We start from the raw sequence: 17,691 nt of genomic DNA on the forward strand, positions 1-17,691 counted from the left end.
GAGTGAAACTTCAGTTTGTAGCCCTTGGTAACTACAAGCATCTGCGATAATCTGGGACCAGGAGAACAACAGCTTCAAATAGCATAGCAGATTAGGAGAAATGTCTGTAGCAGGCCTATCATCTTGATCTCAGAAAGTGAGGAGTATTCCTCCACTGAAGCCTCCTCCTCCAGATGCACTGTATCTGGTCAGAGGGCAAAGTCAACGACTGATTCCAGAATGGAGGTCAAGTAGGCACTGTTTTGACCCCTGCTGTCTTAAGGCTTCAACAAGGACAGAAATTCTTCCCATGAACTCTGACACTGTGAAGGAAATTTCCTCTTAACAAAGGAAGAATGGGGCAGGTGTGGCTGAATGACCAGAGAAAGGAAGGGAGTCAGAATGCAAGCAACCATCACAGTAAAGAGTACTAAAGCCCTGAACCAATGTACTACAACTACAAGGCCATGTAGGTGCAGTACAGCACCACCAAATATGAGAGCGCATGGGCACAACAGCATCACACCAGGCACCTTTACACTAAACACTTGATAAATAGAAAGAAGATTATATAAAATCAGCTGGTGAGGTGTGTGGTCAGCCTCCAGATGATCAAGCAGAGATCTGGAGAAATGTTTGAATTTGTAGTCTTGTATGATGGATCTCAGGTCTGGACCAACAAAGTGAAAACAGTCTTGATTTGGGACCAATTGATAAGGCAAATTGACAAAATGCCAATAACCCCAGACATCTTGGAAAGCCTAACTGCACCAAAAAGGAAAAATAAATGGGCACCTTGCGATGAAAATTTAAAAGACTTCTGCCCTGTACTCACCATGTCAGTTATCAGTAATAAGGAGAATTTTACCTCTTCCTAGTTTTGCCCTCCATAGTGGGCATACCCACACACAGGTCTTCAGAGACTGGCTCTGCAACAGGCAGACCACAACTCTGGACCTGTAAACCACCCTGTGGCAAACCCCACACTTTTCATTACTGTACATACCTAGAGGAGTGCCCGCAGCAGAATTCAGGGCAAAGCAACTTTACAGGCTGGCTCCGCATCTTCCACCAAGTGGAATCCAGGTCCAGTCCCTCCAAGGCTCTTTGAAGGAGACCACCAATCCAGAAGCTGCATAAAAAGCCACAGTGGCTATGGTGCAGCTGAGTGATTAAGAGACCACCTTGGAAGAAATCACCTAGAGAGTGAGACAGAGAAGCCTCCATAGCAGATGGTAGGCTTCTCTCAGAAGACCAGCTCTGAGGAAAGGGACTCATCCCCGAAATATGTCAGCAAGCCGACCATACTGACAGTCGGACACCCCACCACTGTTATGGCCATCTCTAAGGTTCTACTAAGCTTTACATTTATGCCATGTTTGTGAGTATATTTTCATCGTCTTTACCTTTAATAAACGTTGGATAATGCTCTAGGGGTTTGCGCCTCCTGTTTGTTCTTTTTTCAGTTGTTGATTTCCCTATCTGAGGAGGGCAGCATCTCTAAAAGGCTATCCATAGGCGATTTTGGTCCTAGTTCCCCTGGCTTTCCTTTGGCATTTGATCCCTGGAGCACTGGAGAGTTTATTCTGTTCTCTCAGAAGAGGTCCATCACCAGATGATACTAGAAAAAAACAAGGCTAGCTGGGAGTGGAAAGGGTTATAAAGGAAATGTCCCAGCCGCCTTTCTTTAGCTAGTATCGAATTACCTTAAATTCGCCACGTATAACCCAGTCAGAATGATTTAAAAAACCCTGTGTCCTGTGCTGTATGATCATCAGGAAATTACTTTTGTCAAGATTGGCCATTTAAAATGCTCTTTGTTTAGGAAAGAAGGGGTGGGGGGCAACACAGTTTCCTTACTGTAGCTCCGATAGACAGGAGCTCACCACCCAAAACTATTGACTCATGGCTGTGGACTGACCACACATTTTACAATTTAATAGTGCAATTTTTAAATTTACCAAACACTGAGCAGTACAAGGACCTACCTACCTATAAAGACTATTCATTTTATATCCAATCACGCAGGCCTTCACACTAAACACTTGATAAATAGAAAGATTATATAAAATCAGCTGATGTGTGTGGTCAGCTTCCAGAAGATCAAGCAGAGATCTGGAGAAATGTTTGAATTTGTAGTCTTGTATGATGGATCTCAGGTCTAGACCAACAAAGTGAAAACAGTCTGGATTTGGGACCAATTGATAAGGCAGATCCAGCAGTTTCCCAGAGATATGCATCTTTCAGTTCACTGACTGGTAGGCAGATCAGTGATCACACCTGGTGATCTCTACCCTATCAAGCAATGCAGTGGCTGAAACAAACTAATCACAGAAAGAATTGGACATATTAGCAATCTGATCATGGCTTAAATTTGGCAATCTGACACAGTAGTGAGAGATAGCCTTGCCCCATCCTACCAATAAATACACAATTTCTTCTTGTTGTTTCAGTGCTGCAGGGGTAGAACTCACAGGAGAGAGGAGAGAGTAAGAGATTTGGGGGGTGCAAGTTAGTATTAGGGTGTGATTTGGGCATACATACCACCCAGGTGCAAATCGATGAGGTCACTGTAATATGACTCTCCCCAATAGTCTACAATAAGGAATTGTGAAGAGAGTTATTGCATTGCCAACCACAGACAGAGAGCAATAGTCAAAGAGAATGTAAGAAGAGGAAGAGTTACAGAGAGGAAAAAGGAGAAAGAGGAGGGAAGAATCAGAGTAGGAAGAAGGAATAAGGAGAAGGGAGGGTGTAAGTGCAGAGGGGAAAGAAGCAGTGGAGAAGGAAGAGGAAGAACTAGAGGAGAGGAGGAGAGAGGAAGAGAAGGAGAGAGGAAGAGAAGGAGGGAGGAATGGCAGAGGGAGGAAAGAATAGCAGAGGAGGATAAAGTGAGAGAGGGAGAAGGAAGGAAGAATGTAAAGAGACAGGAGGAGAAACAGCAGAGCAGGAGAAGGAAAAAGGAATGGCAGAGCAAGAGAAGGAAAAAGGAATGGCAGAGCAAGAGAAGAAAAAAGGAATGGCAGAGCAAGAGAAGAAAAAAGGAATGGCAGAGCAAGAGAAGAAAAAAGGAATGGCAGAGCAAGAGAAGAAAAAAGGAATGGCAGAGCAAGAGAAGAAAAAAGGAATGGCAGAGCAAGAGAAGAAAAAAGGAATGGCAAAGCAAGAGAAGAAAAAAGGAATGGCAGAGCAAGAGAAGAAAAAAGGAATGGCAGAGCAAGAGAAGAAAAAAGGAATGGCAGAGCAAGAGAAGAAAAAAGGAATGGCAGAGCAAGAGAAGGAAGAAGGAATGGCAGAGCAAGAGAAGGAAGAAGGAATGGCAGAGCAAGAGAAGGAAGAAGGAATGGCAGAGCAAGAGAAGGAAGAAGGAATGGCAAAGAAGGAAAAAGGAGGACCGGCAAAGAAGGAAAAAGGAGGACCAGCAAAGAAGGAAAAAGGAGGACCGGCAAAGAAGGAAAAAGGAGGACCGGCAAAGAAGGAAAAAGGAGGACCGGCAAAGAAGGAAAAAGGAGGACCGGCAAAGAAGGAAAAAGGAGGACCGGCAAAGAAGGAAAAAGGAGGACCGGCAAAGAAGGAAAAAGGAGGACCGGCAAAGAAGGAAAAAGGAGGACCGGCAAAGAAGGAAAAAGGAGGACCGGCAAAGAAGGAAAAAGGAGGACCGGCAAAGAAGGAAAAAGGAGGACCGGCAAAGAAGGAAAAACGAGGACCGGCAAAGAAGGAAAAACGAGGACCGGCAAAGAAGGAAAAAGGAGGACTGGCAAAGAAGGAAAAAGGAGGACCGGCAAAGAAGGAAAAAGGAGGACCGGCAAAGAAGGAAAAAACAAGGACCGGCAAAGAAGGAAAAACAAGGACCGGCAAAGAAGGAAAAACAAGGACCGGCAAAGAAGGAAAAGCGAGGACCGGCAAAGAAGGAAAAGCGAGGACCGGCAAAGAAGAAGAAAAGAGGACAGGCAAAAAAGAAGGAATAGCAAAGGAAAAGAAAAAAAAGGAAGAATGACAAAGTAGGAAAAAGGAGTAAATCTGGCCATACACTAGTAGAATTTTCTGCATGTTTTTTCATTTAAAGAACCTTCATTTAGTTTCCTATTCATTAACAACGCCTAGTCAACCACAGTGAAGGTAAAACTTGGAGAAGCAGGATAGAACATTTTTCTCGAACACATTTCTAACAAAGCACGTGGTTTTTATTCGAGGAAATTACATTCATTCCAAAAGTGAATGTTAAAAGCAAATAAAATTTTCGTACTAAAGTTTGTTTGAAAAGCTTCTAGTGTATGACCTTAACAATTGAGAAGGTGAAAAGGAGGGAGGAATGGCAGAGAAAAAAGAAGGAGGAACAACAAATGAGAGGGATGGAGGTACAGTGAAGGTGGAGGAGGGATAATATCAGCAGATAAGAGAAAAGGAATGATTAATGAGAAGCAAAGAGAAATGGAAGATAAGAAGGTGAAAGGGAAGAATGGTGCAGCAAAAGGCTGAAAGGGGAATGGGGGTGGAGGAATGGCAGAGGAGGAGAAGGAAGGAGGAATGGCAGAGGAGGAGAAGGAAGAAGGAATGGGCAAGGACAAGAAGGTGGAAGGTACAGTAGAGGAGTTGGGAGGAATAGTGGTGGAAAAGAAAGAGGGAGGAATGGCAGAGGATAGGAAGGTGGGAAAAAAAATAGAGAAGGAGGGAAGAATGGTGGTGGAAAAGGAGAATACAAGAAGAGGAGGAAGGAACAGCAGAAGGAGAGAGAAACAGCAGAGGAGAAGGAAGACATACTGGTGTATGAGTAAAAGGAGGGAAGTACAGTAGAAGGAAAAAAGAGGAATGGCAGAGGAGGAGGACGGTTGGATGGCAGAGGGAGAAGAGGGTGGAATGACAGTGGAAGTGGGTGGAATGGCAGAAGAGGAGAGGGGAACGGTGTAGAAGGATGGAGGAACCTTATATGAGGGTAAGGAGGGAGGAAAGGCAGAGGAGGAAAAGACAGAAAGATCAATGGAAGAGGTAGAACAGCAGAGGAGAAGGAAAAGTGCCTGATAGTAGAAGAGAAGTAGTGGTAGAGAGAAGGGGTAAGAGATGCAGGAAAAGAGGGAGAAGCAGCAGGATGGACAAAAAGAGGGAGGAGCAATGAGGGGGAGGGGCAGTAGGATGTATGATAAGGGAGAGGGGGTAATAGGAGGGATGATTAATGATAGCAAAAGAGAGAGAGAGAAAAAAAAAAAAAAAAAAAAAAAAAAAAAAAAAGAGTATAGACAAAGAAGAGGAATGTCGAACATAGTAGTAGAAGAAGGTAGATCTAGAAGAGGACACCAAGAAGAAGTCAGAAAGCTGATGAAGGGGTGAGAGGGTGATAAGAAATGATGATTAATTTGAAGAAGTGGAGGTGGAATCACAGCAAAGGTAGAAATAGAAGAGACCACTAGGAGGATTGGTAAGCAGTTGGTAATAAGGGTGAAAGGAGAAGACTGCAGAGTAGTAAAGACAGTGAGAGTACAACAGGCTTTGAATACCATGCAACACTTTGTGCAGACAGGACACATGGAAACACTCCAAAATGCAGATGACAGGAAGCACAAGCATACACACTCTGTATTGTGACTTTGCCAGGATCTCTGCTGGGACAGGTGTGCATCTCCCACTACCATGTACAGCAAGAACTGCAACTCACTAAAAAGAAAACTCTTCACAAATTAGGCTGGATTTTTTTTTACTTATCAATTTGATAATACAATGACACCGATATATGTAAAATACAAGCCTGAATAAAGGAGAGGTTTGCAGTCTTTATAGATGTGATTAGTAGGAAAATTTGATGTCTTTCCTCAATCCAATTTATTGCTTTGAAAACATTCTCATAAGAAAGAGCCTGACAAAACCACAATACATATTTGGTGAAACCTGTGACATCTTTTTTTGGCCCTGTGATACCTTAAACATTTCTGACAAATAGCATTCTGTAACACAGGGTAGCACAATCATCAGCTTTGTTATCAGTTACCAACTTGCTCACTTATGCCTGTGCAGTCTAATGCAGTATCTACAGCCTCCAATGAAAAAAATCCTAATTTATATACTGACTTCAACAGAAATATTTCAAGAGTTAAATAGCTAAAAACCTTAAGAGAAGGATATGTCAAACAGCTACTTATTACATTCACAGACATGTTCATAAAAGGTCTCAGCACAGTACAAAAAGGAAATGATTAAAGGGAATGTCAAGTATAGTGTGTTTTCAGTGAGTGCATATTTTCAGTTACTGCAGTCTTGCTCTAATTAAACTATGATTTTGGGTCATGTTTATTTTAATATTTTTAGTTCACATTTGTTTTTGGTTTTTTTATCTGTATTTCAGGATTATGGGTGAGTTAAGGAGACAGCACATCAGATGATTCTCACTTTGAGGCTGGCTTTGTCTGACTGAAACACAGCTGTCCTATATAGTTAGGCAGTCAGGCTAAAAAAAATACAAAAAATAAAAAAAAAATGAGTTAAAAATCTTTCTAGAGGAAAGCATGGTCCTCTTTGCTCTAAGATTCACTGTCACTTGTTCACTTGTGTGTGAATTGCAGCTTGGGCTACTTTATGCCTCAACGTATAGAAGGAAAATTGGATTTGTTTTTGCTTACTGTAAAATCTCTTCCTCAGATGTTCATCAAAGGAGACTTATAGGATATGTAAAAATAACACCTTCCTACATATCTCCAGGCTGCATCAGTGTCAAGATACAGCTGTCCCATGCTTGCTTGAAGGCTGTGAACTGAGTGATCACATGATCTCTCAGTTCTCAGTCTTCTCCAAGCAGAGACTGTCAGTCACAGTTCTCCACTCTGCTCCTCCAGTGTGTGCTGAAAAGCAAAATGGTCAGTCAGGCAGTGGAGTGGATCCTGACAATATTGTCAGGATCCTTCTAGAGCCTGGAGTGGCTCTGTGCCGTTAGATGATTGTGGAAGACATCTTTGGGTTACAGGAAAATGAAATCAAGTGTACTCCTGTGTCACAAAAGAGAGGTATGGCCAAAAAAGCTTTGCCCATTCTTCTCTTTTAAGGGACACAGCATTGTAAGGCCTACGACATGGGTTAAGCTCCCACCTGGGATGGACATTAGGAACAAAAATCAAGAAGCCAGTCCAGATATGCTATAACCCCTAAAAAGAATGCCAAGTTGTAGCAAGCAGTAGATGAGTAGACAAAAACTTGTCCACCATGGCAACAGTGCAACTGATAAGGGGAGTGAGATGTATCCCTCAAAGAACTCCAAAGAAAGGGATTTTACAATGGAGTACAAAAAAGCCTATTTTTTTCTATCACTCTTTGAGGAACTCAGCACTGTAGAGGAAAAAGGGAAAGGACACACTCAACAAAACAATGTGACTGAATTTGAAGCCCAACAGAATGAGGGGGTCTTGATCTAACAAAGCTAGAGAGACATATCTTACTTCAGTAAGTTAAAGTTGAAGTATAATGTATTTATAAAATACATTCCCCTGCTCCCCTTCGATCAGCAATTATAATTTTTGAACACTAGAAAGGACTTGCAACATATAAGGAAGGAAAAAGGTGAAGCTGGACTTCAGCTTTAAATTGAGCATGCTTGGTAGAGAAGATGTTAAAGCCTGTATGGGACGGGCCTTTTAAATTGTTGCCTAGTGTCCATCCCCCTTGTAGGCCATGGTATATATTTTATAATATATTTTATGTGGTGTCCCTCAATGAGCAACAGTGTTTTTCAAAGATTCTATTGATAAGATTATTTCCATCAAAATATATGTATATTAAAGCTTTTGTGCTGCAAAGCAGCACATCTGCATTTCAGGGTTATGACTAAGCCCTGCGGCATATCTGCCCATTCACAAAAGTTGGCTATTATGGTAGTCCTAATATTTTGCAATCTTTGTGCATGCGTAGGAAATTTTATGCATATATGCAGAAGTGCCAAAGGTCCTTGTCAGTACATGCAGGCCAGTTAGAGGCCTTTGGCACCATAATGTTAGTACTGGAATGGAGGGGGGGGGATAGAGCCATGCAAAAGGAGAATGAAGTTTCTCTGTAAAGAAACACTGAAAAGACTGTACATTCCCTTTATTATTGCAGATCACATTGCTGAGCAGTCTGTAAGTTATAAGCCAATTCAGAATAAGGAAGCCTTAAAAGTGACAGTTGTCAGTACGGTTACTGAACAAGAAGTCAGTTGTTTAAAAAAATATCTCTCCCCTTATACTACCCCAGTAAGGTTTGATAAGTTCTTTACATGTGAATGATATTACAATTCTTTAACATACAACTTTTATTTAAGCTTAGAGGCCCTGAAAATCTGTCATGGCACTGCTAAAACTGAGTAGCCATTTTATCTCTGGAAACTACACTGCTCAAAAAATTAAAGGGACACTTTTTAATCAGCGTACAGCACCAAGCCAATTAAACTCCTGGGATATTGATCTGGTCAGTTAAGTAGCAGAGGGGGTTGTTAATCAGTTTCAGCTGCTTTGGTATTAAAGAAATTAAGAACAGGTGCACTAGACGGGCAACAATGAGACGATCCCCAAAACAGGAATGGTTTTACAGGTGGAGACCACTGACATTTTTTTCCCTACTCATTTTTTCGAACTATTTTTCACTAGTTTTGCATTTGGCTAGGGTCAGTGTCACTACTGGTAGCATGAGGCGATACCTGGACTCTACAGAGGCTGCACAGGCAGTCCACCTCTTCCTGGATGGCACATCAATACATGCCATTACCAGAAGGTTTGCTGTGTCTCCCAGCACAATCTCAAGATCATCAAGGAGATTCCAGGAGACAGGCAGTTACTATAGGAGAGCTGGATAGGGCCGCAGAAGGTCCTTAACCCATCGGCAGGACCGGTATCTGCCCCTTTGTGCAAGGAGGCACTGCCAGAGCCCTACAAAATGACCTCCAGCAGGCATCTGGTGTGAATGTCTCTGACCAAATAATCAGAAACAGACTTCATGAGGGTGGCCTGAGGGTCCGACGTTCTCTAGTGGGCCATGTGCTCACTGCCGGCACCACAGAGCTCGATTGACATTTGCCATTGAACACCAGAATTGGCAGGTCCGCCACTGGCACCCTGAGCTTTTCACAGATGAGAGCGGGTTCACCCTGAGCACATGTGACAGACGTGAAAGAGTCTGAAGAAGCCATGGAGAACGTTATGCTGCCTGTAACATTGTTCAGCATGACCGTTTTGGTGGTGGGTCAGTGATGGTCTGGGCTGGGGAGGCATATCCATGGAGGAACACACAGTCCTCTACAGGCTAGACCTGTACACACAGACCTCTACAGGTATTGGGATGAAATCCTTGGACCCATTATCAGACCCTACGCTGGTGCAGTGGGTCCTGGGTTCCTCCTGGTGCACGACAATGCCTGGCCTCATGTGGTGAGAGTATGCAGGCAGTTCCTGGAGGATGAAGGAATTGATACCATTGAATGGCCTCCATGCTCGCCTGACCTAAATCCAATAGAACACCTCTGGGATATCATGTTTCGGTCCATCCATCGCTGCCAGGCTGCACCTCAGACTGTCCAGGAGCTCAATGATGCCCTGGTCCAGATGTGGGAGGAAATACCCAGGACACCATCTGTCGTCTCATTAGGAGCATTCCCTGACGTTGTCAGGCATGCATACAAACACATGGGGGCCACACAAACTACTGGGTACCATTTTGAGTTGCTGCACTGAAATTTCAGCAAAATGGACTAGCCTGCTGCATCATTTTTTCACTTTGATTTTTGGGGTGTCTTTGAATTCAGGACTGTAGGTTGATCATTTTAATTTCCATCAAACGATGGGGCATTCTTTCATTCCTAACACATTACCCAGTCCATATCAGTATAGATATCCAGCATATTTTTACCCATTGAGATCTGATGTGTTTTCAAAGTGTTCCTTTAATTTTTTTGAGCAGTGTATATACAGAGTGTAGCCTGTCCATTGTGTTCTCGGTAGGATAGATGCCAGAGACAAGATAGCTACTTTATCATATGTATCAGATAGAATACTTTGTTTACATCCACCAACTTTGTTAGCTACATATAAATAATATTAATGTCGAATCCAGGGAATTAACAGAGAAATAAAAACATCATTCTAGTATGGTGTTCAGACATGGGATTTGGATTAACTGTGAAGTCACAGACTTTGTTAGAAAACAATCATTCTAATAACATATAGAAAAAAAAAGGAAGAAATGTTATAATTTTGTTCAATAGAAATCTCAAGAAAAAGGATTTACCGGTGAAGATTAGATCCCAGGTTGGTCACATGAATGGTGACCAATCTGCCTGAGCCAATCGGCTAGCATGTTTGATGTATATAAGTCACATTGTAAGTGGAAGGATTTCTTGGAAAAGGAACTTAAAGGATATGTTTAGTTGTGACTGTGAATACCACAAAGAAAATAATTTTATTACATAACAAAATCCACCTTCAGTAGAACTGATGCTACTACTAGCCAGTACAAATCTTTCAGTAATTTGTATTAAAACCAGTTGCTCAGCTTTCTCCTGTAATTTTCAGCCATGTTTCTCAGACCATTGTTGTTTTCCAACACTGTTCATTAGATGAGGAGGATCCTCCCCAGACAGCACATGTAACCCGAGGCTTATCATAATTGGCACATGACTGCCTGAGTAGCTCTGAGATTTGCTGCTGCTTTTTATACTATGCACTAAACCAGGGGTCTCCAAACTTTCAAACAAAGGGCCAGTTTACTCTCCTTCAAACTTTAGAGGGGCCGGACTGTGGCCAGTGGAAGTAAAAACTGCCCTCACATTAGTGGGCATAAGCAATTCACTATTCTTGGTATGAATGGAAGGAATAATGCCCCATTGTTGGTATCAATTGGAAGAATAGTGCCCCATCGATGCTATCAGTGGAAGGAATAGATAGAGCCCCATAGATGGTTTCAGTGGGAGGAATAGTGCCCCATAGATGGGGTCAGTTGGTGGAATAGTGCCAAACAGGCCAGGTAAAGGCAAGCCAAGGGCCACATCTGGCCCCCGGGCCATAGTTTGGAGACCACTGCACTAAACCAAGATAACTAGCTTGTTCATAGTAAACATTTATCTTCCTTCTTTCAGGCAAAGGTCAGTCAGGTTGCACTGATTTTTCCAAACTTGGAAAACCAGTAAACAAAATAAATTGATTCTGATGGCTGAAATTAATCTAAGTTGGAATTATAAAATGTTTGACTTACTGTATCTAAAGCCTAAACTATGTATTTTGTTCATTTTGGAAAAAATGGTGAGGGGTTAGACTCCCTGATAGATTTTTATTGCTGGTATAGGAAGCTTAATGTGAGTGCCAGACCAAGGAACAAAGTCATAAAAATATTTTATTACTGGTGTTATTCTATACAATACATAAATCAGTTGGCAAGATTCAGGGGCTCAAAGATCTGTCTCTTTGTCAGGGCTAAAAGACAAATGCAAGGGTGGTTGTTGACTTTATTTGTCTTTGCAGCCTCAGCCTGGTGCTCTTGTTAGACCTTCTATACCTGGCTTTCAAAGTCTCTATTTAGGGGTATCCTGGTTGTTCTGAGACAAGCCTCACCGGAGACACTGCACCCAGTATAAATGTGAGTGACTTTCAACCACGAGCTACTGATGCTCAAATGCAGCTCCTCAGTTATACATGTTCCAGGTTTTTACTGCTGTCTGCAGAGCCACTGGGGAGACTCACCCCATTTTCCAAGTGATCCCTGTCACCTAAATAAGTAAAGGAAAATCCAAAATTGTACAGTTGTCAGTGCAACAGGAGGTGAGGGAAAAATCACGGGGACACCAATTCTGTAACATAAAAGGTTTAAGAGGGAAATTCCCCTCACCTCCTGTTACCTCTGAGATAAAAAATAAAAGCGAATCTCCCATTGAGGCACAGAAGAAAATTAACTCTATACAAAGCTTAAAAAAAAAAAAAGGTTTTGGCTGAAGATGTATTTTAAAGCGGTTGTAAAGGCTGAAGGTTTTTTACCTTCATACATCCTATGCATGAAGGTAAAAAACCTTCTGTGTACAGCAGCTCCCCCAGCCCCCTCAATACTTACCTGAGCCTCATAGAGATTCAGTGATGTGAATATCAGCCTCAGCTGTCCTGGGTCTCTGCCTCATTGGCGGAGACAGAAAGCGGGAGCCATTGGATCTCGCTGCTATCAATCACAGCCAGTCAGCCAATGAGGAGTGAGCAGGGTCGGGGCCAAGCCATGGCTGTGTGTATGAATGGACACACGGAGCAGTGGGTGCCCCCATACTGATGGAGCACCCGACAGACAGGAGGAGCCATGAGAGCCTGCGGGGGACGTGAGAAGAGAAGGACATAGGCTGCTCTGTGCAAAACCACTGCACATAGCAGATAAATATAGACATTTTGTTGTTTTACAAAAAATTAACCTTTAGAATTGCTTTAACCATCAAGCCCAGAAATGGAGACAAGAACAGATTGTTTATGGTCAGAGTACATCCTATACTAGCTCAAAAATTAACAGAAGGAAGCTACAGCAAAAAAAGAAATTTATTTAGAAAAATGGCACATTAAGGTATGTACAGGCCAGATAGAATTTAAATTGTCTGAAGGTGGAAAGCTGCTTTAAAAAAGGTCGCCCAGCTGCAGACCTTTGGAAGTCTTCCGCACACCAGCACCAAGAAGCTCTCAGTGGTGGAAGGGCTATGCAAACCAGTGAATCAGCATTGGTTCCAAGTGGGAAGACCCCAGTTGTTCAGCAGTGGGGTGACAGGAGAAGGTAGGAGACCTGCAGGTTTAGATGGCAAGGTTTTCAAAGAGAAATACGAAAAACAGGTTAGTCTCCAATTAGATTTATTTTACAGGATGACAGTGCCAGGAAAAGGATGTTCTGAAACCAAAATTAAACCAATTATTAGACATTTATTTCACATAATCGTCTAAATGTGACCCTACAGCGACAGGTTACATAACGATTATCTTGAGTCTGCTTTCAAAATGACACAGTTACAAAACAACATATTATACAATACCTGCTTCCCCACGGAGAGCCTTCTCCACCGCTACCCCCCTCTCCTCAAGCTGTCGCTGCTTCTCCTCCACCTGTTCTAACTGCCGCTGGATTATCTGAAATATATAAAAAATATATTTAAAACAATTTTGTTTTTCTAAATACAAATAATCAAAATGTTTTCAAACTGAAAAAAAGCTGAAGCTTATATTTTGCCTTTACTCGTTTCCTCCTCTCCCCTCTACCCCTTTTAGCACACTAAATTCAATTTTTTAATTAAACCTGTCTTCATTACATAACTTATTTTAGACCCAGTGGCATAATCTTTGGGTCTCTGTCCTTCTTTATGCAATGTAGCCAGATCTTGGCAGTTGGGAGGGGGTCAGCAGGGTGCTGTACATAGCATCCTGAAAACATCACAGTTCCCTTCTTCAGTAATCTTCTAAAGACATCGCAGCCCTGATGCAAGCAGTGGGCTGGCTTTTAGGAGAAATTAATCAAACCACCTTCATGGTAAGTGTAAGTGTGGAGGAGTGGGCATACCTAGGCAGGTATATATGCATGCAGATCATCCTAGGTAATGCCCATGTGTGATGCTGAGCCTCCATGATTAAAAGAATTGAAAGCTAATGAATGAATGGGCAGGAGGAAAGACTAGATGATGCTGAATGTCCTCCTGGCAGATAGGGGTGGGCTCTACTTGATTTTTTGCAGCTTCTAATGTGAGAAGCTCACAGGGCGCAGCAGATCTGAGTAAGCAATTTCATCTGCTCTGGTTTAGGTAGAGGGCAGACAGCACAAGCGCCATGACTGATAAAAGGGATTATGGGAAAGTGTCCACATGTATCTACCATGACAGCTCAGACTCTATGGTCTGCAGGCCCAGAGGAATGCCCTGGACAAATAAAGAAGGCCCGTTGTCACCTACCTGTGCCCTGTGTAGCCTCTTCAGCTCCTCCTGCTTGGCCTGTCGCCGGGCAGCTTTCTGCACTCTCTTGGTAAGCTTGGCATTCAGCTCTTCGTCTGTGTAGTTTTTCTGTCAAGTGGAAAATATGTGACATACGCACCACATTGGACATCAAATGTTTCCCATCACCTCCTCCAATGTACGTACTGTAAGCTCAAACCACTAATTTTCTATGAATTGTGAACATTAACTTATCAACTTCATATGTTATCCTCACTTGATCCTATAAATAACGCCTAGCCAAATATTGCTCCCACCCTACTTATTTACAGTAATAAAAATGATGCTCTGAGCTGCAATCCACCTACAGCCTAGGCAAAAATAATATGGTCTCTGGACAGGTACATTGTGGGTTTTTGGGATCATTAGAGTCTGACATTTTTCTTATTTTTAATCAGGTCCTGACTGGGAGACCTAAGAGTCCACCAGGCACAAACATTGTGCATCATTAATAAGCAGGATGCCAAGTCTGGATTTGCTAATGGAGAAACATAGCTACTACCTCCATGTAATAACTCATACACAGAAGCAAGGATTGGAAAAACGACAATACTGACTGTAAAGAATATTTGCATCAAAAGTCTGTAGACACCTGACGGTCACCTATTGGTTGGCTTGGTGTACCACACTCTCCTTGCTGAGCTGTATGTTCTCAAACCAGCTCGTGGCATAGCACTAAGCAATCTATTCTATCTAAACACAGTTAAGGTGAAGACATGAAAGGACGTTGGAGAACAGCTAGTGTTAGATGTCCATATGATGGCAGAGGGATTTTTTATTTTTTTTTTAACAGAAATACAGAAGGAATGGCATGCAAAGCAAACAGAAGGTTTCCTTGAGGGATGAAAAATTACTAATTATCTTCAAGGCCCAACTCCAGCCAAAACTTTGTTTTTAGCTTTGGAAACAAGGGTGAAGAGGTAGAACACCTGTCAGGTTTTAATGCGGTCTGTGTGCTCACTAGGAAGACTTAACCTCAGTTCTTGTCCTGGGGATAAGGTGTTCCCCTTCAGGTCCTGTCTGTCCAGGTATCATCTTTTCTGTTCTGGTGACATCTGTTCCCCTACCGTTCCTGTCTGTCCTGGTATCATCCGTTCTGCCTGTGACACCTGTTCCCTTTCATATCAACTGTTCTGTCTTAGTGATACCTTTTCCTCTCTCATATACTGTCCTGGTATGAACTTCTTTGTCCCTGTGACACCTGCGTCTCTTCAGTTTCTGCCCAGGTGTTATCCGTTACCCCTCATTTTCTATCCAGTGTCACCTCTCCTGTCCCTCTGCCCTCACTTTGCCCCCTCCCTCCATTTCTGTTATGAAATGACCTGTTCAGTCCCAGTGAGACCTGTTCACACTCATTTCCTGCCTGGTGTCACCTCTTCTATCCGGGTAACAACTGTTCCTTAATTTTTTATCTTGGTAATGTTAAAACAGGTAGTGAGGGGAAGCCTACCCAATGGGGACACAGCATTTTAAATCCGTCAGACATTATAACTTCCTCTACTCTTTCAATAACTATTAAAAAAAGTTCTGGATGAAGTTGGGTTTTATTATTAAAATATTTTATGGAATAAAAGAACCTTATATTGAGAAAGATATGTAGCCTGCTGTTGCTGGCTTCCTTCTGAAACTGCAGCCTGCCTGGCTGTCTCTAGTTTCAGTGTTGACTGATCTGAAACAAGCATGCAACCAGTAAAGGCATTTCCCAGAATATCAGCAAAAGCAGCCTCAGAATGTAGGTTTCCATTAACCAGTTGCTCACTAGCATACAGTAAGAGAGCAGGTGGCAACGCCTCAATTTAAGGTGGGAAGAAAAGCGGAAACACAGCATGGAAAGAGTTAAAAACAGGAGGATTATAATGATGTCACTACCTTGGATGAGTATGACCGTCTGAATGCCAAGGCATGGGGGACATAGACCGACTGACACAGACACATGGCGGGGGAGGGCAAAATGAAGCAAATTAATTTAGTTAAAGCAAATGAAATGAGAATAATCAATAACATAACAATTTACTGATTAAAAAATTACATTAAAAAAACCTCTTATGCTACAGAGGATGTTTGCAGGGGATTATGGAAGAGCAGTACAGTAACTTAAGCAGGCCAAATGTTTACTAGTGGCACAAGAGGTGGCAACCTAATGCTATGAAATCAAGGAGATAGAAAAGCCCTGACACCTGCTACAAGAATTGGACAAGTCACAAATGTTTTCTGCTCTTCTAAATCCCCTTGTGACAACACCTTTTCAGCAGCACATGAGGACGGCACATCAGGGTTGCCAGTTGTCAGTGGAACTGCATTCCCACCTATCTGTGAGAAAAAAGCAAGATGTCAAATCTGACTGCTTCAAGTGTGTGTAGCCAAAACAAAATTTTCCCCCAGTTTTAGGTACAGAAAGGTTAGAACTAGTCTAGTTTGATTGCTGTCTGTGTCTTTCTGTGGGGATTAAACCTGACTTTTAATCTGCTTACACTTTTCCATTCATGGTTTCTCCTTTCCACTTCATCAACATGATAATGAAGTTATTACATTAAAAATATGACATTTTTCTTATATTCCTTATTTTAGAGGAAATTATGTTATCATTGGGTCTGTGTCTTTGTCTATGCAATGCAAGCAGATCATGGCAGATGGGTGGGCACTTTACATAGCTTAGGTGCCCATACAGGAGACTTTTTTTTTTTTCCATTCAACCAGTGGGCAGAACAAAAAAATGGTCTTTTCCTATCCACACACTCAGTATGGATGGGGGAAACCTCCACTCTGAGCTATTGTATTCTGACAGTGGGGACACATCCTTGCAGCTACAGCTTGCAGTGCTGACTAAGTGACAAAAAAAGGACAGAGCGTTTGTACAGAAGTCGATCGGTAGGTCGACCTTTATGCAACCTCCCTGCCCATACGTGGATCAAAATTCAGCTGGTCCCTGCTGAGCTAGCTGCACTTTGATCCATCTATGACTGGCTTTACTGAAAACATCACAGCACCCTGCCTCAGTACTCCTCTTAGGAACCCTCCACTCTGATGCAAGCAGTGGGCTGCCTTTTGGGAGACAAAAGGCAAATATCAAAAAGTCTTTGTGTGCTGCTGTCAGCCTGGAGGACTAGGCATTTGTAGGCAGGCTGTATTTGCATTCACACTGCCCTAGGTGACACTCATATGTGATGTGGAGCCTCCATTATTGAAATAATTGAAATCTACTGAATGAAAGGGATGGGCCAGGGTCAGTAAAGCTAGGAAGCAAAATGTTAGATGATGCTGGGAGTCCTCCATCCAGGAAATGAAGTGGGCTTGTTCTGATTTGCTCCAGCTTTTGATGCACACTGAGAGAAGCTCAAAGTGTGCAGTAAGCCATAACCCTCTTTTTCTCCAGGTGACTATCAGCACCAAGATGGAAAATTATAGGCAATCTTAGAGAGTCATCAGAACAGGAAATGTGGGGAAATCTTTCAAAAGAGACAATTGTTCCAGTCACAGAGTCCAGTGTCCTCTCATTTTGAAGAGATTGCCTTTCACTTCCTGTTGCATCCCTAGTAGATGAAGGGGAAAAAATATTTTTGGCTTTACATACATGTCAGTAATTGAATACTATCCAATGTACAAACATTAAAAACAATCCAACAGATGCCAACCCTGAGAACATAGAGCACAAAATGTCTGAGAAATGGGTGGAGACGTCTTCCATAATACCACACAGCAAAAACTCCCAGGCGCACAACTCTTATACTTGTGAACTGTACATACAGTATATCAAGTAACAGCTAGTCTTAAAGCTG

At 42.4% G+C, this 17,691-nt stretch overlaps 1 protein-coding gene across 14 annotated transcripts in view; it reads right to left on the bottom strand.

The window, feature by feature from the left end:
* MICAL3 (microtubule associated monooxygenase, calponin and LIM domain containing 3) overlaps positions 1-17,691 on the bottom strand; it is a 236,282-nt gene that overhangs the window by 35,497 nt on the left and 183,094 nt on the right. For 11 of the 14 annotated variants that reach the window (XM_089671866.1, XM_089671864.1, XM_089671863.1 and 8 more), the window contains 3 exons: positions 15,785-15,835; positions 13,877-13,984; positions 12,971-13,064 (listed from right to left, as the gene is read on the bottom strand). In XM_089671866.1, the coding sequence (XP_089527992.1) occupies positions 12,971-13,064; positions 13,877-13,984; positions 15,785-15,835 (253 nt within the window). Of the gene's footprint in view, positions 1-2,523; positions 2,575-12,970; positions 13,065-13,876; positions 13,985-15,784; positions 15,836-17,691 lie in introns of all 14 variants that reach the window. The other 3 variants (XM_089671865.1, XM_089671856.1, XM_089671857.1) reach the window with 2 other exon arrangements.

Source organism: Staurois parvus, unplaced genomic scaffold (assembly GCF_062004578.1).
Source record: "Staurois parvus isolate SC_StPar_1 unplaced genomic scaffold, SC_StPar_1.0 ptg000114l, whole genome shotgun sequence".
NCBI classification, from domain to species: domain Eukaryota; kingdom Metazoa; phylum Chordata; class Amphibia; order Anura; family Ranidae; genus Staurois; species Staurois parvus.